Source organism: Condylura cristata, unplaced genomic scaffold (genome assembly GCF_000260355.1).
Source record: "Condylura cristata isolate star-nosed mole 26May11 unplaced genomic scaffold, ConCri1.0 scaffold00017, whole genome shotgun sequence".
Taxonomy (NCBI): Eukaryota; Metazoa; Chordata; class Mammalia; order Eulipotyphla; family Talpidae; genus Condylura; species Condylura cristata.
The window spans coordinates 13,273,474-13,287,776 of NW_004567118.1; the positions used below are offsets into that span (position 1 = coordinate 13,273,474).

General features: G+C 48.1%; 1 protein-coding gene across 1 annotated transcript in view; it reads right to left on the minus strand.

The window, feature by feature from the left end:
- TEX14 (testis expressed 14) overlaps positions 1 to 14,303 on the minus strand; it is a 64,265-nt gene that overhangs the window by 30,475 nt on the left and 19,487 nt on the right. Inside the window, exons 5-12 of the mRNA XM_012726061.1 lie at positions 12,887 to 12,968; positions 11,971 to 12,101; positions 10,878 to 10,991; positions 9,455 to 9,578; positions 7,711 to 7,889; positions 2,288 to 2,439; positions 1,055 to 1,245; positions 494 to 644 (exon numbers count right to left, since the gene is read on the minus strand). Of these exons, the coding sequence (XP_012581515.1) occupies positions 494 to 644; positions 1,055 to 1,245; positions 2,288 to 2,439; positions 7,711 to 7,889; positions 9,455 to 9,578; positions 10,878 to 10,991; positions 11,971 to 12,101; positions 12,887 to 12,968 (1,124 nt within the window). The remainder of the gene's footprint in view (positions 1 to 493; positions 645 to 1,054; positions 1,246 to 2,287; positions 2,440 to 7,710; positions 7,890 to 9,454; positions 9,579 to 10,877; positions 10,992 to 11,970; positions 12,102 to 12,886; positions 12,969 to 14,303) is intronic.

Consider the following 14,303-nt stretch of genomic DNA (forward strand, 5'->3'; position numbering starts at 1 on the left):
ACCCCAGTTCTATATACACAAATAAATAAATCTTTAAAAAAAAAATGCAGAAGGAGTTTTTCACTTTCCCACTTTCTTCCCAATTGTAGAAGATGATCAGGTATGTGCACCAAGGGTAAAAGTTCTCATTTCTGAGAGTCAGAATTAAAATGGCAAGTAATTTCCATCTTTATAATGTTTCAAATTTCCCAAATTGAGGAGATAAAAGTTTTAAATTTAAAAACCACCGTTTTTATTTGGAAGCAATTAAATAAATTCCTGAGAGTCATCATCTAGAAATAAACCGGTTGTTACTGCTTGGTTCCAGAAGTAACCAAGTTGTACATGGACTCCAAAATGTTTAACTTAGGAACTGTAAGTGTCCTGGTTTTCCCTTACGGCATCTATCTGCCTTTTCTCCGCTAAGTGGCACTTACAGTTTGGAGGATTGGCAGCTCGTGATTTTCAGCACACACTCATAATGTTTATTAACCCGAGGGGGGGATGGCTATACCTGCTTCCTTCAGTTCTTTTATTTCCAAGTCAGAGGTCTCTTTTGGATATTCTGAAGGAAGTCCAAGACAGACACTGACATCAGGATGTAGTTCATAACTTTGTACCTGTGGACTCCCAGTTGGCTGAGTTCTCTGGGCCCCAATAAAATCCTGTATTAAAGGAAAGATTGTCAAGGACATATTTGCAATCATCTGAGTGTCAGTGGTGTTTTAGCCACAGATCTAGGTATTAAATACACTCTCTTGCTCCTGTTGGGTAGACTGACTAGCTCTGATTAGCTAAGTCCAGCACTATGACCAATTTTAAAAAGTAGAAACAATCACGTCATTCACTGAATGACACGATGTGCCTACGAAGGCTGCCGGTCACCCTCCCACCATCTCAATTCCCTGCAGCCCTCACCTAAGTTAAGCAACTAGGTGTTTCTCAGTTATGTGGCAAGGAAATGAGGATTTCAGAGATTTACAACTTGGTCTTTAGTTTCTTTTTTGTCTTTAAGTATCTACTCCCATAAAATGGGTAAACAGACATATAAACTCCTGACAACTTCAAAGCTTACCTTTAAGTCATTCTTCAGAATATACCGGATATCCTGAAGGTTCATAGTTCGGTCTTTCTGCTTGACTTGGATGCCTGACTTAACAATATCATAGTAAGGTTTTGGAAGCCTGGCATCAGCTTCTAAATAATTTCCCAAGACAATGGTTTCTTTAATAACTGAGCCATCCAAGCCATTCCAGGGTATGTTGTCTGTCAAAGAAATTGCCATAGGAAGAAATAATATTAAGAAATCACATGAAATTGGTGACCTTAGTTAAGTCACCCAACCTCTTTAAGCACAATCCCAAATAAGAAATCACTTTACCCATCTCCCAGAACTGTGGACACACAGGCTCCCCCCAGGGGTAGCACAGTTGGGCACCATAAGGGTGTCATAGCATCAGGCTGGGTGGCTCAATACCATGTCATGAAGACATGGTCCTGTCTCAGAGACTGTGAACACCCTTACTTGAGGGCTGATTCTCACATATTCCCACAGTTAATATGGCTGTTCTGTGGGTGTGTGTCCCTCTCCTGAATGATTCCTTTGTCTTCAGATGTGCGACCACTTCCTTCACAGTAAGTCCTGTACGTCTGGGGGGGCTGCGTTTCTGTCAGTGCCACTGCATCACAGGCACAGAATCTGAGTGTGCTGATCCCACTCATGGAGATCCCTAAGCACTGATACTAAAATCCATCTTATGAATTTTACTTGGGGGCTCTCCCTCGTGGTGCAACAGGTTAAAGCACAGCACTATGAAGCTGTCCACAACCATTGCTGCATGAGTTTGATCCCCAGCCAGGGAGCTGACCCACATGGCCCAGCAGACCTCTCCTGTCTTGCCCGCTGCAACCCTCAGCAGTGTATTTCAGTCAGTCTGCCTGTTCTGCCCCCTACTCTGTCTCTGATGAATTGTCTTACCCCCTGCACCTCTGGCCTGTATACTCCAGCTCTTGTACGTGTAAATAAACAAATCTTTAAAAAATAAATAAACAAAGAACTTTACTTGGACAAAATGGATAATTAATGACAAACTGATCAGTGTTTTGCTGTGTCCGAATAAAAGGATTAAAGGAGAAAGTTTTTAAGCGGATCATTTTATATCGTCCATAAGCACAAATCAGTTTCCTTGAAACAGTCTTTTCTCTATGTCCTACATCTTCATAAAACTAAGTAACTCTTTAAGAGGGGAGATAATCCAGCCTAAGCAAGTAAGTAGTTTGGTCATCATTGATATGCTCTGTGACCTACCTGTTAAAATCTCCTGTATGATCATAGAGAAGCTGTAGATGTCTGACTTCACCGTGGCTGCCTTCTGTAAGATCACCTCTGGGGCGGCCCAGTTGTACAGCTGGGTGGGGAGGGGTGCTCGAGTCAGGTCCCTGTGTGCACCTCCATCCTGCCTACAGAGGAAACACAGGCAGGATTCATGAGGCCAAAAAATAAAGAGAATCAGGGCCCTCCCTGGTTGCACAAGGGGTTAAAGCACAGCACTATTTGCAGTTGCTTCAGCACGAGTTCAATCCTGGCCAGGTTTGGTGCCGCAGAGATCGGCTTTCTCGCCCACTGCTCCCTCTGCAGTGTACTTTATCAATCTGCCTGTTCTGCTCCCCACTCTGTCTCTGGTGAATCCTCTCATTGGCCCTGCACCTCTGGCCTGTACCCCAGTTCTGTATGCATAAATAAGTCTTTTTTAAAAATCATCAGGATCACACTGAAATCAGTACATCTGCAATACAGTTTCTAGAAACTCTCAGCTCACCCACGCTGCCTGCTGTTCCAATCCTTGAATCTGTACTGTTCCTACCTGAGTAGGCCCTATCCTCCTCCACCTCCTCTGACCATCCTCTCCTGGTCACTTACTCCACTCAAGCCACAGGGGCCTCTCTCAAGTTATCCCAGTCCCCAAGCACCTCACCATGTCGGTTCTTTGAGTTCTAGCTTCTGCATGGCCACTCCCTGCAGGACTGGCTGCTTCTTGTGACTAAAGAAAATCACTTCCTCAGAGAGGCCTTCCCCAACCATCTGATCTAGAAGAGTCCAGTTTTATTGGCTGAAGAGCACTTAGTGTGCACAAAATGAATGCTGGGGTCATCTGTTTACCATCTGTGTCCCCTTCACTCTAGTCAACTTCAGGAGCAGACGCCCTTCTCTCTCTTTGGTGTCACTGTACCTCTGACCTTACACCAAGACTTCAATGAATACTTCTGAATGAATTAGTGTCTGGCTCTCTTAAGACCCCCCCTCAAGTCCCATCTGATAACTAAAAGTTTTCTGGAACTCCTCACTGTTTCTCTGAACTCTGCCCTTTGGGAATGAGCCCTCAGATTCACCAATTTTCTGGAATAACTCAGCTTCCCAACTAAACTCCTTGAGAACTAAGTCAAGAAAGTAGGGGAGTTCACCAACCTTCTCAAGTTTGTCTAAGATTCTGGCAAGGCGCAAGCCATCTACCATCAGGACTTATATTCTTTCTCTTTTACTTCATTTCTTATAACTCCTCACTCTTCTCTGTTAAAGCTAGCCAGAGATGGGAGGAGTTTCTTTTCTGCCTGTGATTCTAAGTTATTTTTCTGGGCCTCAGCACTGACATCATTAAAATTACATTTGGCTATGGTTATGTGATACCGCCTGCAAGGCTGTGTCTAGTCCTAAAGATTCCAATACGGAATAGAAGAAACTGCTGTATCATTTTTATACCAAGAGATGGAGTGTCATCCTTGAAGATGACATTCAACAGTGACCTGCCCAAATAGAGTGTTACCAAAAATAAATGCGGAATTGAAAGCTATTTTGGATTCTAGGATAATCAACTCATGTTATCAGCTGTCAGGGAAGAGCACACTGTTATGCCCACAGCTGCTTGCTGACAGACATTTCTACCTGAAGTTCCATTCCAAGGTCAACAAGGCCAAAAGAAAACACACATCTTGGGCCCTCCCTGGTGGCGCAACAGATTAAAGCACAGCACTATGAAGCTATCACAGCCACTGCAGCACGACTTCGACCCCCAGCCAGGGAGGTGACCCACATGGTGTGGGCAGACCCTCCTGACCCACCTGCTGGACCCTCAGCAGTGCGCTCTGTCGATCTGCCTGTTCTGCTCCCAGCTCTGTCTCTGGTGAATCCTCTCACCTCGCCCCGCCCCTCCCACACCTCTGGCCTATACCCCAGTTCAGTATGTACAAATAAATAAATCTTAAACACACACACACACCTTCCTACCATGCCCACAGCCCTCCAGTTACCTCACAGCTCCGCACCTAATCAGTCTGCAGACACCAGCTGCTCAGTGTATCTCACAACTTTCACTTCTAGTTTGATTCCTCGGTCACCATCAGGTCCAGCCCTGTGGCTTCCTGCCTTCCCTGCTCTCAACCTCCATAGCTAGGAAACACCCTCAACCACCTGGTTCTAATCACAGCTGGGTGATTTCAGACCCCCTTTCCACACTTCAGTGTCCTTGTCTGTATTAAGTCAGGGTGGGCCAGGGCCATCTCCAAAGGTCCCTTTCATTCTAGAATTTACTTTTCTATTGGAAGTAAAAAAAAAGACAGGAAGAAACTGTCATATCTCCATCTCAACACCAGAGGGTGCTCCTTCACTGGCAAACTACTCAGATTCTGTCCCAGCCTTCCTAAAGGCCTCTGTTGTTACCCACAGCAAAAAGCTTCCACTATTCCTGAGCATGTAGCCAAAATGGTGAACCTTGAATTGAAACATTTCATGCTTTCCCTTTTTCCAGGCTCATTCATTCACTTAACAAATGTTTACTGAGCACCAGAACTGGGTACTGAAGAGAGACGATCATGGTCTCTGACCTCTCAGAGCTCACCAGGTGGAAGGTCCACACGTTTCACAGGAAGCCAGGGACAGACAGAACATTCTGGGGATCGGACTTTAGCCCAGGCTTCGAGGGGTATGGTGGGAGATTGCATCTGAAGGGTGAGTTCTGAATATTCTAAATGTGGAGGGTAGTGCAGTGAAGTGATATGCATTAAAAGTGGCTTCAGGGTAAAACCCACAATTGAGATGGAAAAAAAAATGTACAAAATGATGTAAAAATAAACTATTATATTATTTTTAAAAAGTGGCTTCAGGCACCCAACGCCACAATAGTGAAGGCAAAGATAAATAGATGGGACTATATCAAGTTAAAGAGCTTCTGTACAGCAAAAGAGACATTACTAAAAACAAACAGAAAGATCACTAATTGGGAAAACATTTTCTCACACAAAAGTAGCGATAAAGGGCTGATCACAAAAATATACGGAGAACTGATGAAACTCAACAAAAATGAAGTAAACAACCCCATCAAAAAATGGGCAGTAGAGCTAAAAAGACACTTCTCCAAAGAGGAAATGCAGATGGCCAACAGGCATATGAAAAAATGTTCAACATCACTCGTAATAAGGGAGATGCAAATTAAAACCACAATGAGATACCACCTCACCCCAGTGAGAATGGCACATCTTCAAACAACTAGCAACAACAAATGTTGGCGAGGATGTGGAGAAAAAGGAACTCTCCTGCATTGCTGGTGGGAATGCAAACTAGTACAACCACTATGGAAAACTGTTTGGAGGTTCCTCAAACTGCTAAACATGGAGCTTCCCTATGACCCAGCAATCCCACTCCTAGGTATCTACCCAAAAGACACAAAAACACTGATTGAAAAAGATACTTGTACCCCCATGTTTATTGCTGCTTTATTTACAATTGGAAAAACATGGAAGCAGCCCAAATGCCCAAAAGTAGATGACTAGATTAGAAAGATGTGGTACATATATACAATGGAATATTACTCAGCAACCAAAAAAGAGAAACACATGTCTTTTGCAGCAACTTGGATGGAGCTGGAAAAGATCATGCTTAGTGAGATAAGCCAGAAAGAGAAAGAAAAATACCGGATGGTTTCACTCATAGCAGGAGTATAATGGACCAGGCGAGAAAATAACAAAAATAATGAACAACCATAGACCAGAGACATTATGTGGGGGTGGAGTGGGGAATGGGATCAAAAACGGGGGGGGGGGAAGGGAGGGAAATGCACGGGACTATGGTGGTGGCACAGGGTGATTTGGTGATGGGAAACCCGTGGGGATTACAATTGAGATGAAAAAAAAAAATGTGAAAAATGATGTAAAAATAAACTTTTTAATAAAAAAAAAAGTGGCTTCAGGGATGGAAAAATGCACAAAATGATGTAAAAATAAACTATTATATTATTTTTTTTAAAAAGTGGCTTCAATCTTGGCTTTACTTAATCTCTGGTGCTCAGTTTCCATATCCTGTAAACTAGCACTGTTGTGCAGGTTGGATGACATCAAATGATTGTAAATCTTTAGTGAGAATTATCAACTGTTATGTTTGTGGAGAGAGGTTGTAACCCTGATAAAAGAACAGAGGAATCTTTTGTGATTGTTGAAATGCCACATGTAGATATTTGGCTATTAAAATCTTTTCAAATAAAGTTACTTTTACTCTTTCTTAGAATAAAATTACTAAGGTTCATGGCACAAATAAGGTCTTAGGTCAAAAAAAAAGTGGCTTCAGGAAGGCAAGGAGTGGGAAGTGACACAGTGGTCTCCTTCCTCACCCTGCAAAGCATCTAGACTTAACCTTGTAAGCAGTGGGAGCCACTGGTATGGAGAAGGGACCAGATCTGAACTGAGCAGCTGGGCTGGCAATAGCCATCCAGTCCCCACTGGTCCTCACAAAGAAAACTGCCAATCATGGTCCCACAGTTCCTGCCTCTCCCATCCCATTACAGCCCCTTCTGTGCATGCAGGAGCCAGAGGGTTCTTCTTAAGCTCTTAACTACCCATCACACAATCCTGCTTAAAAGAAAAAAGCCTTCCCTTAGCATCCCAGTGTCCTTAGGGAAAATTCAAACTTCACTAAGTGCCTCCAGCCCCAGCATGACCAGGAAAAGCCCTGCCTCCTCTCCAGGTAGAAGGACAAGGGGCATGTGCGTGAGATCTGAGATGTGAGTCTTTCCTTTTTGTTCATTGAAAAATATATGGGCTTGGGCCTCCCTGGTGGTGTCAGGGCTTAAGTCTCGGCACTCTCAAGCTATGGCCAACCACTGCAACATGAGTTTGATCCCTGGCCAGGGAGCTGATCCCCTGGCTCCTGTCTCGCCCACGGCTCCCCTCAGCTGTGTATTTCAGTAGATCCATCAGTCCTGCTCTCCACTCTAGTCTCTGATGAATCATCTCACACCCCCACCCCCTCCCCATACCTCTGTCATACACCACAGCTCCTGTGTGCATAAATAAATCTTTAGAGAAAAAAACATGGGCTGAGCACCACTATATGAAGACCTGTTGTAGACATCTGAGATACAGCAACAGATAAAACAAAAAACCTGCTCTCACAGAGCTTCTAACATAGAGAGCAAAGTACATAATAAGAGTATATAAAAGCATTCATACACATTAGTTCATGTGGACTCTTGCTTGTTAAAAATTTATCAAAATGAGAATATTCCAAACAGAAGTAACTTGTGCCAAATCCTCTAATGTTGGCCAACAGGGCGAGGCACTTGGGAGAGCACTTCCCCATCAGCAGGCTCTTCAGCCAGCCATGGGAGTATCCTGTCGGATCAGTCTCTCTGCAGCAAAGGCACCCAGGGAGACACTCCCTAGAAGTCAAATGGAGGTTGCACCCACCTTTCCATCATGTACTCCAGGTTGGTCAGTCTCGCTTCCCCTGTGGAGACGATGTGGACGGCGTACGAGCTGAGGGAGCGGTGGATAAACCCCCGGGAATGCAGGTATCTCAGGGCATCTGAGACCTGGAGCAGGAGGTGCACGATCGCCTCCATGTGCAGCACGGGGAACTGGGCCCGCTGCAAGTGAGACAGGAAAGGGAGCAGGAGCAGAAGGGAACAGCAAGGACATCTTAGAATGTTCTGTTACTCTGTCTTTTCCATTATACTCGCAGCTAGATAGTGTCCTGGTCTTACAAGTGAGGAACCTAGAACTCAAAGAGGCTAAGTAGCTGGTGTTAGGTCTCACTGACCCAAGCTTTGGGGTCCAGACCTGAGCTTCTTTCCATCAGCTGAATTAATTCAAGCCACAGAAAGTAGGGAGAAAGAGCCTTCCCCCACCTCCTCCAATCCTGTGCTGCAGGGAGAGCCTGGAGATTTAAAGAACCAGTGAGCCCCTACCCCAGGCAGCTCACCGAGGAAGGACATCCCAACAGGGAGACACTCAGCCAACACCCCTGGCTGCTTCAAGTCAGTGCCAGAGAAATGGCGGTTTAACATAATGCCTTCACCCAAGGAAAAGAAAGGAAAGGAAAAATAGGAAGGCCTTAGCCATTTGGGGAAGGGCTCTTTCTGGAAGATCTTCCCACCCCTGCCCAGAGTTGGCAGAACAAAGTCAAGAAGGAAAAAAAAAAAAACAATTTGGGGAGATGGTTCTGAAGCTGCACTCAGAGTACCTGTCTCAGGCAGAGAAGCTGTTTACTCCCCCGAGGAAATCTGAAAAGGGCCCAGGGACTGAAAAGAATATAGACATAAACCTCTCGCCACGGCAAAGATCCAGCACAGCAAAAGTGAAAACAGGGAAATAAGGCCAGTGCCTATTCGACCACAGTTAGCGAGAGGTGTTGGCGGAGCAATGAGAGATCTGATGAAGCAGCAGGGCTGGCACTAAGGCAGCAGCCCAGCTCTGCCAGCCCACGTGCTCATCAACCTAAATGGCCTGTCTTGTAGCCCCATGGGGAAAGGACAAAGAGCCAGCTTCCCAGCAGGCACAAAAGGGGGCGCTCCCCGTGGGGCTGGGAGAGGCAGGGGGTGAGGGAGGGAGTGTAACAGGGGTACCCAGGAGAAAGGGAGGTTCCAGGTTCCCTGCCCTACCCAGAAGGAGGGTGGGGCTGAGCAGAACAGAGGAATCTGGAGAGGAAGGAAGGCCTGAGAGGGCCACATGGAGCAGAGAGACATGAGAGGAAACTGCGCTTGCCTCTTGGGCCTGGGCTGGGTGAAATGACGTGGGAGAGAGACCTGTGTGGAGGAGGCTCACTATGGCAGCGTTTGTATTGACTCTGATTTTGCTCTTTTCCTCCCAGACTTGTCTGGCCATTCTGACCATTTTCTATGGGTCAGGTGCTTTAGACTTGTGGCAGCTTTCAGGCCTTGCTTTGGGCAAATCCCTTTTGGGTGGACTTTTGCCCGGGAGGGGATTGGTAACGTTGGGTGTCTGATTTAGAAACTATATTCTTTGTCTTTTCTGTATTGCACACTGAGTGTATTAAAGTTCCTTTCCATTAAAGGTCTTGCAAGTCTTGTCTTGATGTAACAGATGGCAGAACCTATTTAGAGCAGGCAGATTTGGGGGTTCAGCGGTGCCCCTTGCTCCCTGCCCTCAAACAGGAGAACAGGAGGAGAAAATCAGGGAGGCAGCCACCTACCCGCTCATGGAGGACGCTGAACAGCGTGCCCACGGTGACGCGCTCGTACACAAGACGGGTCTTCTCCAGGTCCTGGGACAGGCACACGGCCATGAGCTGCAGCAGGTGGGGGTGCCGCAACTTGCTGCAAAAGCAAAGAGGCCTTAGGCTGGACTTAAGGAAGGACACGATGGACAAATGGGAGCCAAGTCTTCTAAGCCCCTTGAACATCTTCCAAACACGGCATTCTCATGCAATACACTGTCATTCTCATGCAATACTTTCCTAAGGAAACAGGAAGGGGACGGGGGAGTCTGTTGGTAGAATCTGTGGTCGCTCACTGATCAGACCCTAAAAGTTTAGTGTCATTGATAGAGCTGCCTGGAGCTACTGAGCAAGACATGTTTATTGCACACACCACCTATACCCTAACAAGCACCTACAGAAACAAGATGGTGCTCATGAGGAAACTACATCAGGAGGAGGGCAGGAACTTGCCCCCAGGTCATATGCCCCCTGGAAGTCTCACGGCAAGCTCTCTGCTGTGTCTATTAGTGCTTCTAGCCTCCTAGGGTCCCCTTAATCTAATTTCCCCCCAAAAGGAAGGGTTTGGCTTTGGACACAGCTCTGTAAGAGCTGAGCAGCCATCTCGGGACCCTGAGTCCATTCTAAGACCTTAGTAGCTCTGATCTGAAACCATAAATTGAGGGCCCTCCCTGGTGGCGCAAGTCTCAGCACTATGAAGCAATCTGCAGCCACTGCTACACGAGTTCAATCCCCAGCCAGGGAGGTGACCCACATGGCACGGCAGACCTCTCCTGGGTCTCCTACTGTTCCCCTCAGCAGTGTATTTCAGTCCATCTGCCTGCTCTGCCCCCTACTCTGTTTCTGATGAATCCTCTTACCACCCCTGCACCTCTGGCTTGTACCCCAGTTCTGTATGCACAAGATAAAAATAAAAATAAAAATAAAAATAAATGAAACCACGAACTGAGATCCTACTCCAGTAAGAGCTGAGGAAACCTAGGTTCTGAGACACATGGTGTGTCCTCAATGGCTGAGTCATGACTCCTCAGATGCATAGATTTACATATTCACACTCTATAAGGACTCTCTCCAGGATGGGCCCACAGCTGAAAATGGGGCAGGTCTCGGGGCTGGAGCCAGAGAGCCAGCCAGGCCTGCAGGCTGGACCGTCCAGAGACAGGGTTATAGAGAGTCAATCTGTTGACAGAGTGGAGACCCTCACCACCCCTTTCCCTACTCCTCAAGCTGTTCATTCATTCCTTTTTCTCTTTCTTGGCAGCCAACAGGAGTCAAATTAGCGAACCACCAGAAAACGTTTGCAGAGGCTGAGGGGCGCTAATCTCACCTTCCAGGCACAGCCTGCACAGCCCTGAACCCAGCTCTGTGGGGTGGCGGGGGGTCGGGGAGCCCTTCTCACCTGCTGTGCTCCTGCTCAGCAATTAACAGGTCGGCCAGCCGCAGCCTGCTGCAGTGTGGGTGCGCAGGGAGATTCAGCTCCTTCACCGTGACCCTGCTCCCATTCCACACCAGGCTGCGTGGGTAGCACAGTGTAAACAGAAGCACGTGAGCAGTCACTTACGTGAGGCATTCTCCCAGCCACAGACCAGAGAAGTGGAGTTCCCACAGACTGTAAAAACCCTGGTACCAGCAGGTCCTCCCTCTCCCTCCCCAACATCCTAAAGCACCCAGCCGGTCAGAGTACGTGGCAGGAACTCACTGGTGGGCAGAGGAGGGAATCACAGCATCAAGCTCATACTCTAGAATACAACGGCACTGAGAGCACTGGAAGGGGCTGTCCAGGGAATGAGAAGCCACTTAGGGGCCGGTCTGGAGAGGGAGGCTGTAACTTGGATGGACAAGAGAAAACAAATCTGTGGGACGGGCAGGGAAATGAGAGGCGTAGCTGGCAGGGCTCCCTGAGAAGTCTCTCCTAAGCAGGGAAGGAGCTCTGGGCTCAGGGAAGTTAAGAGCCTTGTGGGGAATGACTCCCAGTGATTCCACGGGGGTGAAGTCTCGGGAGACTGAGAACACCCAGGGGCTTTTGCCACCGCCAGCTCCTGGTATTGCAGCCTCTGTAGCACTGAGCTGAGGAGTCACTGTTGATGCTGATCCAACTTCAGCGGAGGCCGCAGGACCTTCTGGCGGCACCAGAGGTCACACAGTAACCGCTGAGCTGCTTCTAACTCTCAAAAAAGTGGAGGTTATGACACTGTCAGAGCTTTGGCAATGTTTGCAGACAGCTGAGGTCGCACAGTCACAGCTGCAAGCGGAAAGGGGCTCTGGGGGCTGCCACTGACATCTGGTAGGTAGGGCCGGGCATCCCCAAACATCCCACTACACACCGGCGGTCCCCACCCAGGCAGTGGTGTCAAAGTTGAGACGCCCTGACGTAAACACGCAAACTTCCGTGTTTCCAGGTGTTTGCACAGGAGCCCCCCCACACGCACACACACGAAGCCCATTCCTCCTGTGGGACAAAATCAGACCCTCCACCGGCCACTTCCACTTACTTGGTCATGACCATGTAGGGGCCACTGAAAAAAGAGAAGGTGGGCTCGTCGTCCGCTTGGATCACCTCCTTTTCTCCAATCACGGGAAGGGATCCCAGATAGGCGAGCTGTGTTCCCCCTGTGAGATAAAACTGAAAGCAAAAAAGCACAGCTTCAAATTGTGGGGAGAGAGAGGAAAAGTACTCTCTGGAATTTTATCAGCCAACTAAACTAAAGATAATGGCAGCTGCTGTTTGCCAACTTTCTGAATACCCCTCTACCGTTACAGCAGAGTAATTGTGTCTTAGGCTTCTAAATCTACAAGGTTGTAATATTTCCCTTTACTAGGGAGGAAACTGAGGTTCACAGAAAGAGGTCAGACACTTGTCTAAAGCCTGGCTAGGACCCAGGGGCCTCTCCTGGCCCCCCAGCTTTGCCTCTCTCCAGTGCCCTCACCCCAAGCGCAGGGTGGGTTCAGCTACTGGCTCAGCCAGTAACAACCCCCATGCTCTCTCTTTGATGGGCAGAATAGAAGACCCAGAGAAAGTATTTTCCCCCAAGCATTTCTCAGTTTAAAATTTCATTTCCTGAAATGCATTCCAACAGTGTAAGCCTGGAGGACAAAGTCAACCACAAACAAGACCCGGGTCAGCACAGCTCTCTGCCTCTCTCCAGTGAGAACATATCGAGTGCATTCCTTGGGAATTAAAGGGTCATTTTCTAAATGCCCAAAATCTAGCTCAAGGTTACTCAAGAGAACCCTGCAGGGTTTTCTTCAGTTTCTAGTAATGACAGGAACACTGTAAAGCAGGTAAAGAAGGGCAGGAGGGAAACCACTCTGGAGAGGCAGGAGGAGTTTGACAAGGCTGTGGGGCACACGGGGGCCAGAGGTGGGGCCAGAGGACTCCCTGGTGCTGGTCCCAGGGCAACCTCTTACCTTCCCAAAGCCGAAGCTGTAGATGTTTCGGGCAGAAATGATTCCAGCTTTAAGCAGTCGACTAGGAGAACCATTAGGGCTTCTAGAAATATTTGAATGGAGGAGGGGGGAAAAAATAAAGATCAACCACCCACATCCAGCGGAACAACGCTGAACCAAGTTTTCATGATGTGGGCGTGGTTTTGCCTTTACTGCCTGACCTTTGACCACGGCCCTACTGATGATGGAATAGTCAGCTCTGAGACGGGCTTGGGATTCCCACTTCCTGCACTCAGCCCTAGGTAGCCCCTCACAGGTGAGAGAATATGGCAGAAACAACAGGGAGTGACTTCCAAGGCAGGTCACCTGGGCTCTGGCCCTGACCTCCCTCCCATCACTTGCTCTGGGGGAACACCGCGAGGACATTCAAGCCTCCCGATGGAGAGGCCTGATACCTAGCAGGCCGTCAACGCCTCATGTAAAGAACGTGAGCATCTCATTTTAGGACTAGAGCTGCCAGCCCCAGTCAGGCCTTCAGATGATGCAGCTCCAGCTGACATCTGACAATTCATGAAAACCCCTGAGCCAGAACCAGTCAGCCATCCAGCTAAGTCATTCACTCCCTGATCCCTGACCCACAGAATATAAGTGAGATAAAATTGTCTGAAATCTACTACATTTGAGGGTAGGGTACGAGGGTATGAGCAATTGACAGCAAATGCAAACGGGCCAATTTAGAAAGAATCATAAAGTCAGGCCCTCCCTGGTGGTGCAGTGGGACGCAGCTGGTCATGGCCACTTCAGTGCTAGTTCAATCCCCGGCCCCAGAGGTGACCCACATGGCGGCAGAACTCTCCTGACCCGCCCGCTGCTCCCCTCAGCAGTGTACTCCATCCATCTGCCTGGTCTGCTCCCCACTCTGTCTCTGGTGAATTCTCTCACCGCCACTATACCTCTGGGTGGACCCCAGTTCTGTATGCATAAATAAATAAATCTTTTTAAAAAGAAAAAAGAAAGATTCATAAAGCCTGTCTTGTCTAACCTGCTCATTTTGCCAATGGGGAAAATGGAGTCCAGGGCAGGAACGTGCCGGTCTGGGCCACGGTGCAACATAGGGACTAGATCTTGGCGCTGCTCGCTCGTGCCAGCTGGCCACACCGGGCCCCTGCAGGGGCCCTGACAGGAGTGGCAGTGGCCTGCATTTCTTCAGCTCCGAGGAGGCGGCATAGTGCCTTGAGTGCAGTAGGTGCCAGGCTAACTGGCCGCTTGAGCCACCCCCCCTTCCTCAGTAAATAAACAGGGTGCCCGCCCCCTGTGCCCACTGGTTGTGGACATATACCAGCACTCCAGTTCTGCTCCTGGACATACTCTGAGGCTCCTGTCTCCCTGGCTAGTCAGCAGGGCCCAGCCGTCCCCGCCGCACTGCACACAAAGGGCC